This window comes from Volvox carteri, assembly GCF_000143455.1.
Source record: "Volvox carteri f. nagariensis unplaced genomic scaffold VOLCAscaffold_33, whole genome shotgun sequence".
Taxonomy (NCBI): Eukaryota; Viridiplantae; Chlorophyta; class Chlorophyceae; order Chlamydomonadales; family Volvocaceae; genus Volvox; species Volvox carteri.
Genome location: NW_003307576.1, coordinates 1,446,363 through 1,464,852, shown reverse-complemented (window position 1 = coordinate 1,464,852; position 18,490 = coordinate 1,446,363). Strand labels below are relative to the sequence as shown.

At 57.4% G+C, this 18,490-nt stretch overlaps 3 protein-coding genes across 3 annotated transcripts in view; 1 reads left to right on the top strand and 2 right to left on the bottom strand.

The window, feature by feature from the left end:
* Positions 1-547: 547 nt before the first annotated feature.
* VOLCADRAFT_105798 (uncharacterized protein) lies at positions 548-4,752 on the bottom strand (the record flags this gene model as incomplete). The annotated part of the gene is made up of 3 exons (XM_002952954.1): positions 548-1,800; positions 3,113-3,769; positions 4,240-4,752. The coding sequence occupies 3 exons, from the start codon at positions 4,750-4,752 to the stop codon at positions 1,267-1,269; spliced, it is 1,704 nt and encodes a 567-aa protein (XP_002953000.1). The 3' UTR covers positions 548-1,266.
* Positions 4,753-6,306: 1,554 nt separating this feature from the next.
* On the bottom strand, positions 6,307-8,319 carry VOLCADRAFT_93824 (uncharacterized protein; the record flags this gene model as incomplete). The annotated part of the gene is made up of 4 exons (XM_002952953.1): positions 6,307-6,585; positions 6,811-6,972; positions 7,213-7,484; positions 8,034-8,319. 4 exons carry the CDS (start codon positions 8,317-8,319, stop codon positions 6,307-6,309), a joined length of 999 nt encoding a protein of 332 aa, XP_002952999.1.
* A 415-nt stretch (positions 8,320-8,734) lies between these two features.
* Positions 8,735-18,490, top strand: part of VOLCADRAFT_105797 (uncharacterized protein) — a gene marked incomplete at its 5' end in the record, with an annotated part of 15,994 nt that continues 6,238 nt past the window's right edge. Inside the window, 14 exons of the mRNA XM_002953051.1 lie at positions 8,735-9,307; positions 9,748-9,883; positions 10,417-10,523; positions 11,297-11,353; positions 11,842-12,180; positions 12,762-12,920; positions 13,402-13,494; positions 13,686-13,772; positions 13,995-14,258; positions 14,857-14,940; positions 15,128-16,143; positions 16,996-17,059; positions 17,614-17,777; positions 17,987-17,990. Of these exons, the coding sequence (XP_002953097.1) occupies positions 8,735-9,307; positions 9,748-9,883; positions 10,417-10,523; positions 11,297-11,353; positions 11,842-12,180; positions 12,762-12,920; positions 13,402-13,494; positions 13,686-13,772; positions 13,995-14,258; positions 14,857-14,940; positions 15,128-16,143; positions 16,996-17,059; positions 17,614-17,777; positions 17,987-17,990 (3,147 nt within the window). The remainder of the gene's footprint in view (positions 9,308-9,747; positions 9,884-10,416; positions 10,524-11,296; positions 11,354-11,841; positions 12,181-12,761; positions 12,921-13,401; positions 13,495-13,685; positions 13,773-13,994; positions 14,259-14,856; positions 14,941-15,127; positions 16,144-16,995; positions 17,060-17,613; positions 17,778-17,986; positions 17,991-18,490) is intronic.

Genomic DNA, 18,490 nt, shown 5'->3' with positions numbered 1-18,490 from the left:
CGCCCCGATGTCCGCCTGTACCGCCGGCTGGATACCGATATACGTCCTCAATTGGACAACCTCCGGGTTTTACACTGAGGTCATCTGGCTGGAGGGGGAGCGGAGCGGCAGCAGCGGCGGCCCTCTCGCCATAGCGCCTAGCTTCCCAGGAACCTCCACATATGTGCCGCCTTTGTCAATCATTATTTATCCATCATCATCATCATTATAATTATTTCCCCTGTCCCTCTTTTCTCTGATTTTCTTATGAAAAATGGTACACAAGAGACGCACACCTGATGGTGGGAGACGGAGGCCGACCCGTGGGTCCTCGGCATGGCTCCCTCCGGCTGAGAGAGAGCTTTTGGCAGACGGTGTAAAGACAGGTTTCAAAGAAGGCCGAACTCCTCTCCTCCTCTGATTGCCTCCTGTTCGCGTCGCTCAACAAGTTTATTATCTGTCACCTTAAATAATGTTTCCTTTGTTTTGACTCCCCGAATTTACGACTCATTACAACTAAGAAGTGAGGGCCCAACCGCACAAACCAAGGTAAGGATGTGCATCCCGTGACAGAAAATTCTTTTACGAAAACATGTCTTGTCATCGCTGCAGTACAACGGCGTTGAGGTCTAAGAATGACCTACCTCTTTATCATAAAAATGCAAAGTGCGATGCATGCTTTGCACGCGGCGTCAAGGAGAAAATAACGGTAAACTCATCGCAGTGGATGAAAAGCGCGGCACCTACGCTCTGCCACGCTTTTCCAGCCACAGGCCTGCAATCCTTTCCAAGCGAAAGGCACACACCTCAAAAGAGTTTTGAGGGCTTTTGGGGGGGGTGAAAGTTTGGGGCAAGGCAAGGGCCCACATCATGAAAAGTCCGTCTTCGCGACCCCAAGTCTTTAAAAGTCAAGAACAATTGAAACCGACAACGGCTTCGCCATTTGTCCACATGGCCTCTTGAGAGAAAAAAACAACTAACGCACACCTCAATACAGAGGTGTGCGTTGTATTATCTACACAGACGTTTCCATTAAATGAAGACATGCTGGACACGTCCCGGGTCCACATCCTGAACGCGACCAACAATTAGTTCGCTGACAAGTTACAAGTTCCGCAAAAGTTCGCTTACATAAACAGAGAGCGCCCGTACAACTGCACGACAAGTGAATTGTAAATACAACCCCTTCACAACCGTCAATCACTACATTGCACAGTTTTTTTTCAACACAGGAATGAGCCGAGCCGCCTACCGCGCACGGCAAGACGCGTGGAAAGGGGTTACGGCTCAGTCCTGCTGCATCACATCGCCATCGGGGACAGCAGCGGCGGCGTCGTTGCCGTCGCCGCCAACTGCCGCTCCCTCGCCATCCTCATCGGCACGCGTCGGACGCGCCCGGAAATGCCGCCGTCCACCGCCCCGCATCGTGCCGCCGCCACCGCCGCCACCTCCCTGCACTGCACCTGCCCCCCCCCGCCCTGCGCCAACACCGCCCTCTCCAACATCCCCTAGCTGCTCCTCCCCTCCATCACCCGCTGAGACAAAGGCGGCTCCCAAACGTCTTGCAGCAGCTCCCGGCGCGTGGTTAGCACCAGAAACTGTCACGTTGCCGCCGCCAGTATCGCCAAGTCGCCGTTGCGGAGGCCGATCCGTCGCTTGCTGTTGCTGTTGTTGTTGTTGCTGCTGCTGCTGCTGCTGCCGCGCCGCGCGCGGCCGGAAGGTGATGCCGCTGCCGAAAGTGGTTTCGGCGCGCTCCGGGTCGTGAGTCGCTAGGTCGGATGCGGAGGAAGCCTCGACGGCCCGCCGCGCCTGCGCCAGCGCCTGTGTGTGTACGTATGTACGTATGTATGTGTTTTTTTAAGTGTTTGAGTGATAGGAAAAAGCTACCCCAGTGAACCCCCCGCTTCGAGAAGAAAGAGCGACAGATTCGCGACCAAAATGCATTCGACCGTTATTACTAGAAAAATGCGTGGAAGGTGGTGGAGGTAGTATGATGCAAAAGTACGCCACAGCACGAAAAGTGATACACACTGGAAGCTGGCGTGTGAACTGGGAGTAATCGAGGCGCCTGTAATCCCGGAAAGCCGCTATTGTATCGCTTTCCAGGCCCAGCAGCTCACCTGGCACCGGCACACATCTTATGTACATACATACATACATACATACATACATGCAGGGCGCCCACGGCCCAGTAAAATAGTTCACATAAAAAATTGTGGTCGAAAACATTGCAATGATCTAAGGATTTGCGCCACGCCAGCAAGAACTGCCGAGGCTGGCAATAATGGCACAAGGCAGTGCGGCCAAGCTGCCGGTTCCAAGTGACGGGAGTGACAAAGGTGATGTGCGAACAGCAGTCGTTCTCCCGATCACCCCCTTTGGAGAAGAAGAAGGACGAGTAGCACAGGAAGAAGAGCCACATGCACCACCGCCACCCTACCTGCCGCATCTCGTCCTCCGCCGCCTCCTCCCTGCTCTCGCGCGGCCCGCCAGACCTCCATCCACGCCCGCCCGGCGGCGCGCCACCGTTACGACCGTTGGACGAGCGATCACCACTGCCAACCACCAACTCCTCATCCAACGTGTACGCCGTGTACTTGTGCGGGTTCCGTACGTGGTCAGGTACGAAACCCCGTCGCTGCCATTCCAGACGTACTCGGCCGCCGCCGCCGCGACCGCGGACGTCGTTGCCGCCGCCGCCGTCGCCGCCGCCGCCATTGGCTGTCCTGGCATGGCCGTTAGACCCCTTGTCGCCAGCTGCTTCGTGGCCCCCCACAGCCGCACCCGGCGGGGAGTTCAACGCGCCCGCAGCAGCTCGCCTGAGTGGCGGACAGACATACACGCATACACGCCCGCGCATCCTCCTTGCGTCATCATTCATACACACGTCTTGGCGTGCGTGCCGAGCCCCAAGCCGGTCGGCCCTACAAGCCGGTCGGCCTGTGCATGGCCCAGGTTCACTTCGCTTCACCTCCGAAACCGGACCCGCGACGCAGCCATTCTCCTTCCCCCTCCCCAACTGCCAGATCGCCATCATTACCATCACCATCACCACCACCACCACCACACACCCGCCCCAGCGGCACCTCCGCACCCGACACAACCCACATCACACACAATCACACACACACACCTCGCACCGCAAACCCCCGGTTGTCCCCAGGTTCACCCCGCAATCGACACTCACATACCGCGAGGGGGTGGACGCGGCGAAGTCCGCCCAATGCACTCGCCGGCCGCCGCGCTGCCGGGGCTGAGACTGCTGCGGCGGGGCCTCCGCCGCGGCGGCACCGGTGATGAAGTCGGCTGCACCTGACGGTGCCCCGTCCGACTGAATCCCTAGCGATTCAGACATCATGACCCCTGCAAAGCGGTCGCCGGTCACTACTCGGACCCGTACATCCCCTGGAGCGCCCCCCGGATCCGCTCCGCCGCCCTCTGCCACCGCGGGCACCATCTCCACATCACCAGAGGCCACAATAGCCCCTAGGGGTTGTTGCTGGTGCTGCTGGTGCTCTGGTTGCGTTGACCCGGCTTGGGTTAGAGCGACGTCGATGGTTCGAGAGCGTTTCCTGGACACGGCGTCGCCGTCGCCGGCCAAGCCTGGACTGATGTTCATGGCGGTGGGCTCCCCTGCAGCAGCATCAGCGGCTGTGACGGCTGCGTCGCCGCCGCCGTCGCCCGTCCCAGCCTCTTGAAATGATGCGCCGTCGAGTTCCCCCTGTTGTCGCTGCTGCTGCTGCTGCTGCAGACGGCCGTGCATTCGCTCCCATGCACTATCCAAAGGTACCTGCGGGAGACCAAAATACCGCTATCAGTTTGAAAGAACGCCTAACAAAGAACAAGTGTAACGGAACAACAACCGAGCTGCTGTGCATGGTTACGCCTGGAGCAGCTGTGCATACACGATGCTTGTGTGTACACACGCGCTATTTTATTATTATTACTATTATTGTTCTCTATGCAATTCATACTTCAATTCATGTGTTCAAGTGGCCTCAAGAAACCTCCCAATCGGTAACAAAAACAACATCGCATTATTTCACTAACATAAAACCGAACTGCGGAGGGCCGCCCCGAATCTGTTGCAAATATCCCGCCCCCTAATTTGAGTCCCCTTGCCCTTGCCGGCCCTTGCAAGGAGCTGTCGTCATTCCGCAGGCAATGTCCCCCCACGGGTTACCCCCGCAGAAATACCTCAACGCAGCAGCGCCCCTGGCATTCCGTAGAGCACACTCCACCAAAACTCCAAATACGCACCTCCGTAAAGCCAGGTGGCCTTGCATCCCTGAGGCGATTGCGGGGATCCATCGTGCCCGTAGCCACTCGGTCAAATTCGTCCTCCTCAGCCTCAGCCTCAAAGGCGCGACGGGACGACAACGTTGCTCGCATCCGCTCACGCTCCCTAGCTGCCCGTGCTTCGTTCTGTTCATGTCCAAAGCCGGCTTCCTCGGCGTCTGCATCTGGGTCGGCGCGCTCAAGCGGTGGAAAGTGTTCGCGCGCTGTGCCGGCGACATCGTCATCATCATCGTCTGAGTCCACCAGCCGACTAGGCATCAGAGGCTTCAAACCCTCGTTGGGATCCTCCTCGTCGCTGCTGTAGTTGTAGTCTTCAATGCCGCCGCCCGCCCGAAACGGCTGGATATCTTGGCGCAGGGACCATCCGCTGGCACCTGACGCAGGCCCGAGCGAGCCGAAGACCGCGTCCAGCCGTGCCGACAGACTCGCGTCCTTTAGATCTGGCCGCTGTGCAATTGGGACGCCTTTCGACATTGTTTTCGGAAGTCGATGTTACCGTAAGTAATGAACTTCCCACGCATATGAGGCTGCGCCAGAGAGCAGCGACGGTAAAGTTATCGGAATCTCGTTATTAAGTTAAGTAAGAAAACCTATGCTGGAGAGGCGTCATCACATCTGGGGCCAATTTCGACGTCGCAGCTTAGCGTGACTAGCTGCGACCAACGGAACAGTCGACAAACCAGGAAAAGAAGTCCTCGGGAGGGGCTCTGCATGCGTCTTGCCGAATTAAGCCCGTGTCAGAATGCTTCTGTCTATTTAATTGGCCGTTGGCGCCGTACGTAACGGTAGACAGACCCCTTAGGCCGCAAATGCTAATCAAGTACTACTTCATGAACTCCGGGAAGCCACACGCGTTTGCGTATTTGCTGATCACTATGTCTTACATGCATCCACCCGCTGTCCCTCTCATTGTCAAATCTGTGAACAGCCAACCACCCGCGGCCTCTAAGACATCTGACAACTAAGAAACGCAACAACGCCCAATCATATGCCCGATGTCACACTACCCTTCAACTGCCGCTAGGCCAGAATTCGTTGCCGCGTTAGTTTACCTCACGCAACACGACTTGCTGCTGTATACTCGTGAGCTTGCCTCCTCGAACCGGCAGATTGCTCCGGTCAGATTCCTGTCAGATTTCTTGAAAGCACACACATTTCGAGAGTCCTCTGGTCATGCACCTGTATACTTAATGCCATGAAATTGTCACTCACTCAATTTCGGCAGCTCAACATCACACAACGTCATCGTGCCACATAAATCAGCGAACCTGTTGCCTACCCGCCAAAAAGCCTGTGCTTACCTGCGCCAACAGGACTGCGAAGACCAAGACCAAGCAAGTGCTAAGACCAAGACCAAGCACCCACGCAGGCAGTTCCAGTGTGATTCAGGGCCCCCGGCCATGGCCATCCCTGACCCCACATGCACCCGCTTCATGCCAATCCCTTGCCATCTTGCATTCTGCACGCCACCCCCCAACAAAAAAACCAATATCCACTCTGTATCCCATTTATAATATATATAATCCTTGCAATATTCTAATTCTCCAATTCTTCCAAAAACGACGTACGACATCTTTTAGTTTGGGAATGAAGTAGACGTGAATGGAAAAAAGATACCTGGATACAGCTGCCCTGCAAGTGTATCATGCCCTGCTATAGACACACTTTGCAGCATCAGCATCAGGCAACAGTAGCAACAGTAGCAACAGTAGCAACAGCATCAGCAGTATAATAGCATCATCAATTGTATGAGCATCATCGGCAGCAGCAGCAGCAGTAGCAACATGCCGCTACAGCGCAGTAGTAATATGCTGTCCCTGCATCACCATGCTTATTAACACGTTCCCAGATGTCCAGAGTAGGTTGGTGGTGTCCCCCCCCTCGCCCATGCAACGCCCTCCCCCTCCAAAGGAGAGCCCCCCACCCTACTCCCCCCCACCCTACTCCCCCCCACCCTACTCCCCCCCACCCTACTCCCCCCCACCCTACTCCCCCCCACCCTTCCGATGTTCCGTCAGTCCCACTCCCTCAAATCCCATCAACTACCGCACTGCTCGCACGGTCGCTTCCGCCTCCAGCACTGCCGCCAGCAGCGGCGGTGTCGCCGCCAGCAGCCGCTGTGACGGCTGCGGGCACAGTGGCTGCTGGCGGTGCAAGGACCGCCTCAAGCACTGCGGAATAGTCGCAGTCCTGTAGCCCCTTGGCGATGGCGTTGGAAATGACAGAAGACAGGGCGGCCGGGACGGCGGTGTCCAGTCCCGCAGCGGCCGCCTCGCTCTCGAACAGCCGCACGTCCTTCAGCAGGTGCTGCACGAGGGGGGCGGCCCAGCTGGAAGTGCTGATGCTGGTGATGCTGGTGGTGATGGTGGTAATGGTGGTGATGGTGATGGTGGTGGTGGTAATAGTGGTTGGGGGGATAGGATGTCGTACACGGTGAAGAGGGCCGCTCGGAGCCAGGAAAGGACCCCAGAAGGCTCCGCGGCATCCATAACAGCACCACGCCGTACACTCTGCCGTACAACCCGTACTTACCTTTGTCGGGAAGTTGGCAGCTCCGTAGTCCCGGTCCAGCATCTTGCCCAGCTTCTTGTCGTACGTGGGGGCGTACAGCGCCGAGGCCCTCAAGATGCTCATAAACTTGTCCACGGGCGCTCCGCTGCGTTGAACCAAACCGAGGGAGGTGGAGAAACCGACCTGTACGGCGTTGGGGCGGGGGAGGTAAGGGGTAAGGTAGGGGGGGTAGGCGGGGGAGAGAGGGGCGATGTACGGCAGTGTACACAGAGGAGTCTAGTACGGCAGGGAACCCAGCTGTCACGGCAAGCGTCCAATCCACGAAGCCATAGGTTACTGGCCCCTCAGCCTTCCCGCCCGGGCCCCTACATCCCCCTACACACATATACACATACATACACACACACCACCCCGCCACCTCACCGTGAGCGAAGCTATGAGTTGGTTGAGCGCCAGTTTGACAGCCGCCGCAGTGCCGACCTGTCCGATGTAGTGGATGTTGGGCTGCTGGCCCAGGGCGCACAGCAGCGGCCACACGGGCCCCTCAGGAGTGACCCGCGGGTCGCTGTCCGCCCCCACCATGATGAGCAGTGTGCCCTTCTCCGCCTCCGGCTGGCTGCCCAGCACGGGGGCCTCCACGTAGACACCCCCTGCGGAGACCACCTCGGCGGCCAGGGAGGACGATTCCTTAGGGCCTGGGGGGGGGGAGGAGGGGGACGGGGAGGACGATTCCTTAGGGCCTGGGGAGGGGGGGAAGAGGGGGACGGAGAGGACGATTCCTTAGGGCCTGGGGACGGGGGGAAGGAGGGGGACGGGGAGGACGATTCCTTAGGGCCTGGGGAAGGGGGGAAGGAGGGGGACGGGGAGGGGGTAAGGGGGGGGGAAGGAGGGGGAGGGTGTAACGGGCGCTAGCTGCTTGTGGCGTGAGAGGGGGCGGCGGCGAGGAGGAGAAGGCGGTGGCAGGGGCAGGGGCGCAAGCAAGGCAGCAGGGACGAAGAGAGGGCCCGAGGAGAAGAGGAGGCAGGAACAGGAAGGACATCCATGGGAAGGTCTTGGGGCATGGCACGGCATGTGGGCTTTCGGCTTCTGCCACAGCAGGTTGGGGATGGAGGGGCATCCTACAAGCACGTATGCCCATGCTACACCCAAGGTGCGATTCCCGTATTTGTAAGCTTGGGGACACCGAGGCGCTTGTTTGTGTCTGATTATGGTTATGCCTGACGTGGAAGCGGGGGTTGACGTACCGATGGTACCCATCTGCAGAATCGTCTTCCCTGACAGGAGCGCTTTGGTGTTCGGGTCATCAAGTAGGACCTTTCGGATTGCATGCGCGTCTGCAAGCATAAGCAAGACAACGTGCGCTCCATCTACGGCCTCCGCGGCCGTCGCGCAGGGTCTAACGCCTGCTGCTGCAAGTTGGAGGGCTTTCTCCGCCGTCCGGTTCCATGCGCGTACATGGTAGCCGCAGGACACAAGCCTTTTACACATTTTCGCCCCCATGAGGCCCGTTCCGAGGATAGCGGTCTCCATGACAGTTCACAATTGCTCGTCGTCTGGCCGTTTAGCAACGAACAATTTATATACATGAGGTTCTTGTGATACGCCAAATCGTGTCCTAGAGCCTGATATGGATAGTAAGGCGGCCCTTGTCAAAATGGAAGAAAGCGCTGTACTTTCTACTTTGCGTGGATTTAAAAACTTCGTCGTGCAACATGCATCCATCCAGAACAGACAACGTAAGTGGAATTTATGTGAAATATTTTTTAAAATTCCTTTAGCTGCCATATTACGGGCGTCTGGCCCCGTCAACGATATAACATTTTCAACGCCTACTGCTCCTTTCATATTGCTAACTGTTGATTCCACGAATATACATGCAGAAATACTGTTTGGAATGATGTAATCGGAAGGTCGGGGTCCTTGACCCCACCTGCCAAAATGGAGGATGGCTAATGACGATAGCGACGTCAGTGCCATCACCCTTAGCGATGACGATGAACCGAAGCAGAAGGTCTCCGCGCCTTCAAAACCGTCTCCAAAAGCAGCTGGTGAAGCCGTCGGTAGCAGCCGGGCCGCTGTGAGGGGAGGCTCTGGAGCCAGCAAACCCAGTCGAAAAGGACCGCGCCAAAAGGACCGCGTCGCCTTCCAGCTTGAAAACGATGACGATAACGACGATGACTATGACGGTAACGGCCTGGCCGCGGACGGTCCTCCCCGCAGCGCCGGGAACGACGATGGTCCCGAGGATGACGGACCCGTCGAGGACGAGTCAAAGCCGCTGGGCTGGTCTTACTTCCGCAAGCAGGATACCAGCGAGGGCCCAGCCACATGGGCCGATGTGGACGCGGAGGAGCTGCGTTTCGTGGCGGAGAACTTGGTCCGCAGCACCACGAAACGCGCCAGCCAAGCGGACGACGTCATCCAAAAGATCTTCCAGGCAGTTCCTGGAGATGACGAAGATTCGCTGGTGCCGGATCCCCTGGGACGGGGGGTCATCGACCCGTGGACATTGACGCTGGTACGTGAAAGGGGGCCCTGTGGCTGTGGCTGAGAGGCGCTGGTACTCAGCAGTGTGTGACGTCCAACAAGCCCAAGTAGGACTCGAGGCTGCCCTTACCTTCTCATTCGTACAGCACCGGGGCAGTGGACTAATGGGCCTCGTGATGGGCCTAATAATGATAACAATGATAATTGGAGACGTAACTAGCCCCGGGGGGTATAACCGTCGGCGGGATGAACACTTTGATACATAGGCACCAGGAATGGCAAAACCAACCAAAAAGAGTAAAACAATAAGTAAATTGCGAAACCGAAGGTGGAGTCGTTCCAGTTTATGGAGGTGAAGGGGATTGCAGGTAGCTCTCGTCTCACCGGCAGCACGTCCTGCTGGGCCGCACAGCCCACAGATGCCATAGGGCCCGCCCGCCCGCCCGGCCCCCCCGCCCGTCATATTACAAGGCCTTGGGCCGTGCTGGCGTCTCTCCAGTGCTAGGTTTTGCTTTTGTGTTCTACCTGGGGTTCGCTGACTCACTCACGCCGAGGCTGCCGCTGGCAGACGCTTCAGTCGCTGCCACCAGGGTTATCATTGCCGCATGTTAGTGTTGCTGCATGTTGTTGCCGTTGATGTTGTTGCATGCTGCCCCATCCATCGTTGTCACAACGTGCAACGACAACAACAACAACAACAACAACAACAACGACATTTCACAGGGCAAGCGGTCTAAGATGCAAGGCGCCGCCAGACAGGCTCAGCCAAGTAACGCAGAGAAGGGCCTCAAGGCGGTGAGATCGGGGGCGGGGGGGAGATGATTATGGGGGGGGGGTCGCGGGTGAATGGCGGCACACAGGTTCGGACACACGGGTTGTGTGTGCGTGTGCGTGCGGGTGGGTAGGACTGTGTGTGTGTGTGTCTGTGTATAACGGCAGGATATGGCGAGGATGGTATAATGAGCGACTTCATCCCCGATATGTGTATGTGTGTGTGTGCAGTTGTCGCTGAGTGCCCCCCTATCGTTATCCTCGTTCGCCTCTGTTGTTCTTCTTTGCTACAGACCATGCGGACCTTCCGCACCGCGAGGCTGGGAGCCTTGCAGCAGCAGCAGCAGCAGCAGCAGCAGCAGCCGCCAGGCGGGGGTGAGGGAGGCGGCGGCGGTGGCGGCGGCGGCGGTGGCGGCGGCCAGCAGGCGGCTCCGGGAGGAGGGGCGGCAGGGGTCCTGGATGTGGGGGCTCGTAAGGTGCGTTGGGAGGAAGTTTGCGGGAGGCCCGCACCACCCGCCGCAGGTTTGTTTTCCTTACGGTCGCAAAGGAAGGCAGGCAGGTGACTGCGGCGGCGTCCCCTAGGGGGTGTCTGCACATTTGCACATTTGCAACATGCGCGGCTGTTGTGTCTAACGGCACCAAGCCATTAATGCCCCCCAACATGCTGCTGTGGTCACATCCTGGGCTCCGTCCGTAGAACCGAAAAAAGGGACAGGACTTACTTTTTTACTTAAGCGGCTCGGCCCGAACGTATGGTTCGACACTAACCTGGTTTGGCGCCAACAGGGTTTGACTTATAACAGGGTTTGACTTATAACAGGGTTTGACTTATAACAGGGTTTGACTTATTATCCAGCATGGTGCTATACCATAATGTTTTACGATAGGATCCCGGTTGGGTTGGGGGTTATGGGGGGCCGGGGGCACCGGTGGATGGGGTCTACTGCCGGGTTTTAGGAGGCAGCCATTGCGGGGGGAGGGGGCCGTGCTTAAGGAGGCCGTGTCGGTATGGGGCGGTGTGTTTTGATGTCCTCAATGATCACCCCGTGGGTCGCCACCACGTCGGCAGTTAGTTGTATCTTGTACGCGTAAGCAGTGTCATGTAATTCCCCTCTACGTTTCACTACCATTACTACCACCACCACCATCACCACCACAACCACCACCATCACCACCACCATCACCACCACCACAACCACCACCATAACCACCACCATAACCACCACCATAACCACCATGACGTCCACAGGTCCTTCCCAACCAGGAGGGCTTTGACCCGGAGGCTTACCTGGCTACATTCCACTCGGTGAGCGGTTTAAGATAAGTTAAATAAGTTTGCGGCATGAGTACGACCGGAGAGTCGAATGCCGTACCTGACAGGGGCAGCATGTTTAGGAGGAGGAAGAGAAAGAGGAGGAGGGAGATAAGGCTGGTCCATGAAAAACGCGTTATTATTAAGCGGCGCAGCGCGATCGCTGCCCGCTTCTTTGCCCTGCGTTGCCTCGTCTGCCTAGACGATTGGGCGACTGTTCACCACGTCCAGGGCTGCGTGCCTTCTTACTATTACTCCTAGACCCCCTAGACCTCCTAGAAGGGCCATTCTCGCGGCCACCAACACCCTCCGTGAAATCGCTGTGCTCTCTACACTGCACTGCATTTCCCCGACCCGATCTCTGTATGTATATCTGTATATATGTATGCGTGCATGTATGTATGTGTGTTGCAGAGTGTGCATATGTTTGTATGTATGTACCTATGTATGTACTTATGTATGTATGTATGTATGTATCGCAGGAGAGCAGCATGACCCAATTGGAGAAGGGCCTGCGGGCCCTTAGTCGGGAGCTGTCTGAGCGGACAGGCCAGCTGAAGCTCCTCATTCGCAATAACTTCGACCGGTTCATCAACTGCAAAGATGCCATAGACGACATCCATGCCAAGATGCGCAAGACGCTCGTCCGAGGTGGCGCTGCGGGCGGTGCGGGCGGTGCGGCCGCGGCATCGCCGTTGGCGGCAGGGCCAGGCGCGGCACAGCCCTCTACACTTCACCACCAACAACAGCAGCACCAACAACAACAGCAGCAGCAGCAACAGACCATTGCCACTGACAAGGTCTTTCGTTCCCTGGAACAGGTAATGTAAAAAAAAGGACGGGGACCAACCCTCTATAGTGAAGAAAAAAGACGAGCTTTTTGTTTTTCCTTTTTTTTTGCCCCCACCTAACCTAACCTAACCTAACCTATATTTTCGCCATGACACACTACCTGACACAGAAACACACGGTCACGTCAACTCTCTGGACGCGCGGATGGCTGCTTCCCGCCGTGTCCATTTCGTTGTGTGCTGTGGTGTTTCTCTCTAAGAAGGCTGTTTTTCTGGCGGGGTTTCTGGTGTTTTTGGCCGGACTGTTCGCTGGACTTGGCTTTCATCCTCACCGCCCTGGATCCTCCTCGTCTTACCGGGATTTCCAGAATCTTGATAATCTTATTATACAGGAGAACAACGCATGTCGTGTCGTGTCGTGTCGTATCGCTGGCGGTGGGCTCTTTTAGGGCTGGCCGTTGTTCTCTGTCCCCCACCTCCCGCCCCTGGAGCAGCCCCTCTGCCTCCCTGCAAGCGACCCAGTACTGCGGGCTACTGTTTGCAAACATGACCCCACACCCGGACGGTGGTCGTCTCTTTGCGTGTGTGTGTTGTGTGTGTGTACGAATCAGGTGGAGGTTCAGGCACGCCGTACCTTTGCGCCCATCCTGGAGCGCGCAGCCAAGGCAGACCGCATCCGGGCGGTGGTCAGTCTGTTGCGGCGCTTCGACCACCTTTTCGCGGCGCCGCAGCGGGTCATGGAGCTGGCTGGCCGTGGCGAGCTCGAGCAGGTGAGTCGGGGTAGGGGGCTCAAGCGGCCAATCCAATGGTCAAGGGAGAGCTGGTCTAGGTAACTTAAAAGAGACAGATTTGCGGCGGGTAAAGGGCTGGAGGGGAGGCAGCTGGATTACTTGGCGGGGAGCAGGGCCGGGTCTGAGGAAGACGAATCGAGCCGAGCCCTGGCAGATGGGCTGGTGGATGGATTACGGGGGATGTGACTGCGAGCGACGCCGCGGCTTTGACCGAGTTGACCATTTTTTGAACACACTCCTCTTTCTCTTCCTGTTTCGTTTCCGCTTTTTGGTTTTCCTTCTTTGCGTGTTGCTTCTACTACGTGATCTACTACGTGATCTACTACTACGTGATCTACTACGTGATCTACTACTACGTGATCTACTACGTGATCTACTACTCGGTGTTTGATCTTGTTGTATGCTTGTATGTATGTATGTATGTATGTATGTATGTATGTATGTATGTATGTATGGTCAGGTGGTTCGGGAGTACAGGCGCGCCACCATGCTCATCAGGCCGACACCCACCACGGCACGAGTGTGGGTCAGCTTGTACGCGGAGATTGAAAAGGTGAGCGCTAAAGCTCCCCCGCCCCACCTCCCCGGTCTGCGGGTGGGGTCGGGTTGCGGTTGGCGTCGGGTTGCGGTTGGCGTCGGCGTTGTTGGTCATGGCCATTGGTGGTGGTGCTGCTCCTCCGTCCTTGTTGTTATTGCTGCTGCTGCTGCTGCTGCTGTTGTTGTTGTTGTTGTTGCCGCTTGGAGGACCGTCCGGAGTTGGGCACACCTGGCGTAGTGTACATGGGGGGCATTGCCGGAGTCAATGCATGGCATGACGAGGGTAGTACGAACGTTAGTTACGAACGTTAGTTACGAACGTACGAACTTACGAAAGAAAGAAAGAAAGAAAGGAGGTGAACAGGGCGAGTCTTGGAGGACATCCACCCCCCCTAGACCTGTTCTTAACTACAAATGCCAGACAGAGAATTGAACCTGAGTTTCGGGCGCATCGACACCTCCTCTTTCCCTGCCCTCCGTACACTCTCCGTACACTCTCCGTACACCTCCTCGCAGCGCGTCACGGAGGTCTACTTGGCCGTCAAGCAGCTCGTCACCGAGCCACCGCCCGAGGACCGACCCATGGGTCAGGACGGGCCGTTGCCAACATCCGCTGCGCTGCTGCTTAGCGGCAACAACAACACCCCCCCAATCAGCTCACTGGTGTCATCCGCCGCCACCATCGGCGGGGTTGCGGTCGGTGCGTTCGGGGAGGACGCGGCGCGGCAGCGCCTGTCCCTGCTGCCCGACTACTTGCTGTTCCTCGCGCTTATACGGCAGGTGGGTGTGCGGGTACGGCAATTGTACGGCGTAACATGGCATCGTACCTCTTAGAGTACCACAGTGCGGTGAAAGAGTCAACATGCGTGCATGCCTGCATGCTAGAAAAAAGGGCTCTGGAGAACATGAGAGGGGTATCGTGCCGTGTGTGTGTGTGTGTGTGTCTCTGTGTGTGTCTCTGTGTGTGTCTGTGTGTGTGTGTCTGTGTGTGTCTGTGTGTGTCTGTGTGTGTCTCTGTGTGTGTGTGTGTATGTGTGTGTATGTGTGTGTGTGTACCAGCGGGTCAGCTGGCCGCGTCGTGTAGAGCCCGGGAAGGGATATAGCTGAGGGGGACTACGTGGGGTCCTCGGGGGGGGTTTCCCCGACTTCCAGAGACTCAAGCAGGGAATGCCACATTTCATGTGCCTGGTCTTGAGGCCCTGTCTTCTCTTTATATTGGCTGTGAGCTAATGGCTGTGAGCTAATGGCTGTGAGCTAATGGCTGTGAGCTAATGGCTGTGAGCTAATGGCTGTGAGCTAATGGCTGTGAGCTAATGGCCGTGAGCTAATGGCCGTGAGCTCCTCCCGGTCCCGGCGTGCGCTCTTCCGCTGTTACCAGGAGCGGTTGCCCGCTGCCCGCGGGGAGGACCCCGTGCAGCTGTACGTCAAGCGGCTAGAAACACACGTGGTGGCGAGAATCCAGGTGTGATCTAAGGGGGCGGGAGTGCTGGGGGCGGGGGGAATGGAGTCCGGGGGAATGGGTCGATCCATCGGTCGGTCGTTGATCGGTCGGTCGGTTGGTCGTCGATCGATTGATTGGTCGGTCGTCGATCGGTTGGTCGGTCCGTCGCCTGACACACGGGTCGGTCCGCTGCGCCGACGAACCACAGGCTTGCGACAAGCAGCACACAGAGCAGCTGGGACAGCTGGTTACTGCATGGATGCGGGCCACCACCATGTCCACCACCATGTCCACCGCCGCCGGGGGAGGGGGGGGCAGCGGTGGCAGCAGCGCCGCCGCGGCAGCGGCGGCGGCGCTTCGCGCCGCTTCCAGCGGCGTCGCGTCCCTCCAGGCGTCCCTCACCGCGATCCCTCGGCTGGATCAGCCAGGGACTCAGAGCTCAGGCCGCCGAGGCGACGTCGCGGCGGCTACCGGCCCCCAAGCCGGATCTACGGATGCGGATGCGACAGCGGCCGCGAATGGCGCTCAGGACGGCCGCGGCAACAGTGCTGGCGGTGATAGGGGTCGACCGCCAAGAAGTCCGTTGGGTAAGCGAGGCGGCGGCAAAGGAGGCGACGAAGGTGGCGACGATGATGATGGCGATGGCGACGACGGCGACGGAGGCGACGGAGGCGACGTGGACCCAGGGGGGGTGTCCTCAGACGATCGAGACGACGATCTGGATGATGAAGGCGAGGCGGCGGAGGCGGCCTTTTTGCAGTGGCAGCAAGGGGGCTTACTAGTGTCCGTGCCGTCGTCCGCATTCCTCAGCAGCAGCAACACCGCCAACCTGCCGTACCACATTCGTACGGAACTCCAACGGCTCGTACAGGAGCCAGGGGGGCCGACCGGCGCCGCTGGCGGATTCGCCACGAGTCCGTGTAGTTATCCTCTTTGTTATGGCGGCAGCGGCACTGCCGCCGTTGCCACGGAGCCCCTGCCGTCGTCGGCGTTTACGCCGGAGCCGCACCTGACGTCAGCGCAGCGGCAGTGGGTGTCGTACGTGTGTTCGAGTTCGGCGCTGCTGACGTGGAGCGTGCCGGGGCTGTGGGCCACGTGCAACAGTCCCAAGTACGGCAACAACGCCGATCTGAACGATGAAGCCAGGGGGGTCTTGGAGCGGGGGCCGTCAGTGGCTCGTCGACTAGTAGAGAACTTGTGCTCCAAGTACGCGGTACGACTCAGGTAGGAGCAGAGTACATGACAGGATATGAAAATAGTGGCATGATCGCATGATCGGATTCTTGGCCGTACTCTGAGCAGGACGGACAGGTGGATGCGAACGCGGCTCATTGCCGCCCCCACGCTGGAAGTGAAAGTAAAGTGAGGGTAGTGTGATCTGCCCAGCCCTCCTGGCTATAGGAGAGGCTTACTGGGAGACTTAATGGCTTAAACCTCCAGGCCACGGCCTGCTCTTCTTCTAGCAGGGAAATTTCCTTCGTCGGCGTTTTTAGCGGCACCATGCGTCTGGCAAGGCTCTAATCAATCTATCTATCTATCTATCTATCTATCTATCTATCTATCTATCTATCTATCTATCTATCTATCTATCTATCTATCTATCTATCTATCTATCTATCTATCTATCTAGTGGTGAGGAGTAAGCCGGCAATGACAGGAGTCCCAGTGGGATCTGTCTGATAACTGATCGCCCCAACACGGCCGAAATCCAGAATTGGATTGATGGGGGTAAAATGGGAGCAAATAGTTGGTCAAAACCCCAACGATTTCCGCAAAAGCGAATTAAACAAAAACGCTAATCGGATCCTACGGCAGCAGCTGCGGTAAAGATACCTGCAAACATTAATCAACGCCTCAGGATTAGGGGGCCCTACACCGCTGCTCCTCTCTCCTCCGCACTGCCCAGTAGTTGGGAGCCGTTGTAATTGTCTCTCCCGACGTGAAGAGAGAGAGTGTGTGTGTGTGTGTGTGTGGCTGGCATTTACCGCGGTTTTGCCGAACGGAGCCAAACCTTAGAGAAGTCACCGTGAAGCTGTTTCTCTGCCATGCCGCTGCCTGTTCGCTCTCTAACCGCAGACGGGCTGCTCAGTCTTTGGCGCGGGCGGGGCCCATGCAGCCGGGCTTGCCGCTCATCATCAAGGTACGGCAGCCGTCGTACGTGCGCGTGTGCATGTGCGTGTGTCTTATCCTACGATGTGTTACGATCAAGGAAAGGGGAAGGGGAAGGGGAAGGGGAAGGGGAAGGGGAAGGGGAAGGGGAAGGGGAAGGGGAAGGGGAAGGGGAAGGGGAAGGGGAAGGGGGAAAGACGAACCACACACGATTGAAGCTGCTGCCAGGGCAAGAGAGTAGCAAACGTAAAAACTGGGAAGGGGGAGGGCTGTTCCTGGTCGATTCCAGTTCCAGGGCGCACCTTTGTCGCAATCGTTCCAACCGCTGCCGCTCGAAAGTATAATTGCGGTTGTCTTTGCTCTGTCCCCTCTCGCCCGGCTGCTGCTGAGGTTTCGCGTTCTCGTGCAGGTTACGTCCAGGACCCGCTTGTTGTCTCGGAATGCAAAACCTCCTAAAATATTTTATATTATAAATTATATATATATATATTTTTTTTTAGCTGGAAATTTAATCTGGGGATCTCCTTTTCCTTTTTTCCTTTGTTGTACTCATGAGTCATGACGCGGCGTCCCCGTCCCTGCCAGGATGCCAGCCACTTATGGACGTCGTTGCGCCGTGTGGGCATTGGCGCCCGCGCGCTGTCCCCCCTGCGCGGTGCCGTAATGGCAGCCCTGCGGGCGCATGTACGGGTGCTAGACGAGCACCTGGGGGGTCTGCCGCAGCTGCTATTCGGAGCAGACGACTTTCGGTGCGCAAGAAATTTAGCACGTGTGTGTGTATGTGTATGTGTATGTGTGTGTGTATGTGTATGTGTATGTGAACCGGAGGGGGCTCTGAAAGGGTTTGTTAGTATGCTGCTCTTAGGCACTGCGTGCTTAAACAGACGAGGGAGGACGACGATGGTCGGCCACCACGTAACCGCACTAGTAACGATTTACCGTCCACAGCCCCCTTCAGGCTTGTAAGGACGCGACCCCGCATGCACCCGTGTGCATAGTGCATGGAACTTGTTGTAACATGTATAACTTTAGTATGTGTAGCACCAGGACCAGGCCCTGAAAGGGGTTGAGAGGTGTGAGGGGAGGTGTGAGGGGAGGTGTGAGGGGAGGTGTGAGGGGAGGTGTGAGGGGAGGTGTGAGGGGAGGTGTGAGGGGAGGTGTGAGGGGAGGTGGGAGGACGTTTTTCCTGCTGCTGGAAGGGAAAAGGCTGCGGGTCCCTGGCGTGGGCCAAATCAATATTTATTCAGTAATCAATTTTATGTTTTTTACCAATTTCATTTTTCCATCGTGTTAGGATTTATTGTGGTTCACGCATCCCTTGCCTGCCTTCTCCAACCCTCCGCCTCGTCCCTCCTTCCTCCTCCGCCTCCTCCTCCTCCTCTTCCTCTTCGTCGTGCATTTTGTTTATTTTCCTCATTTTCTTTATTCCTCCCTCCCTCCCCCCCTCTCCCCTCCCCTCCCC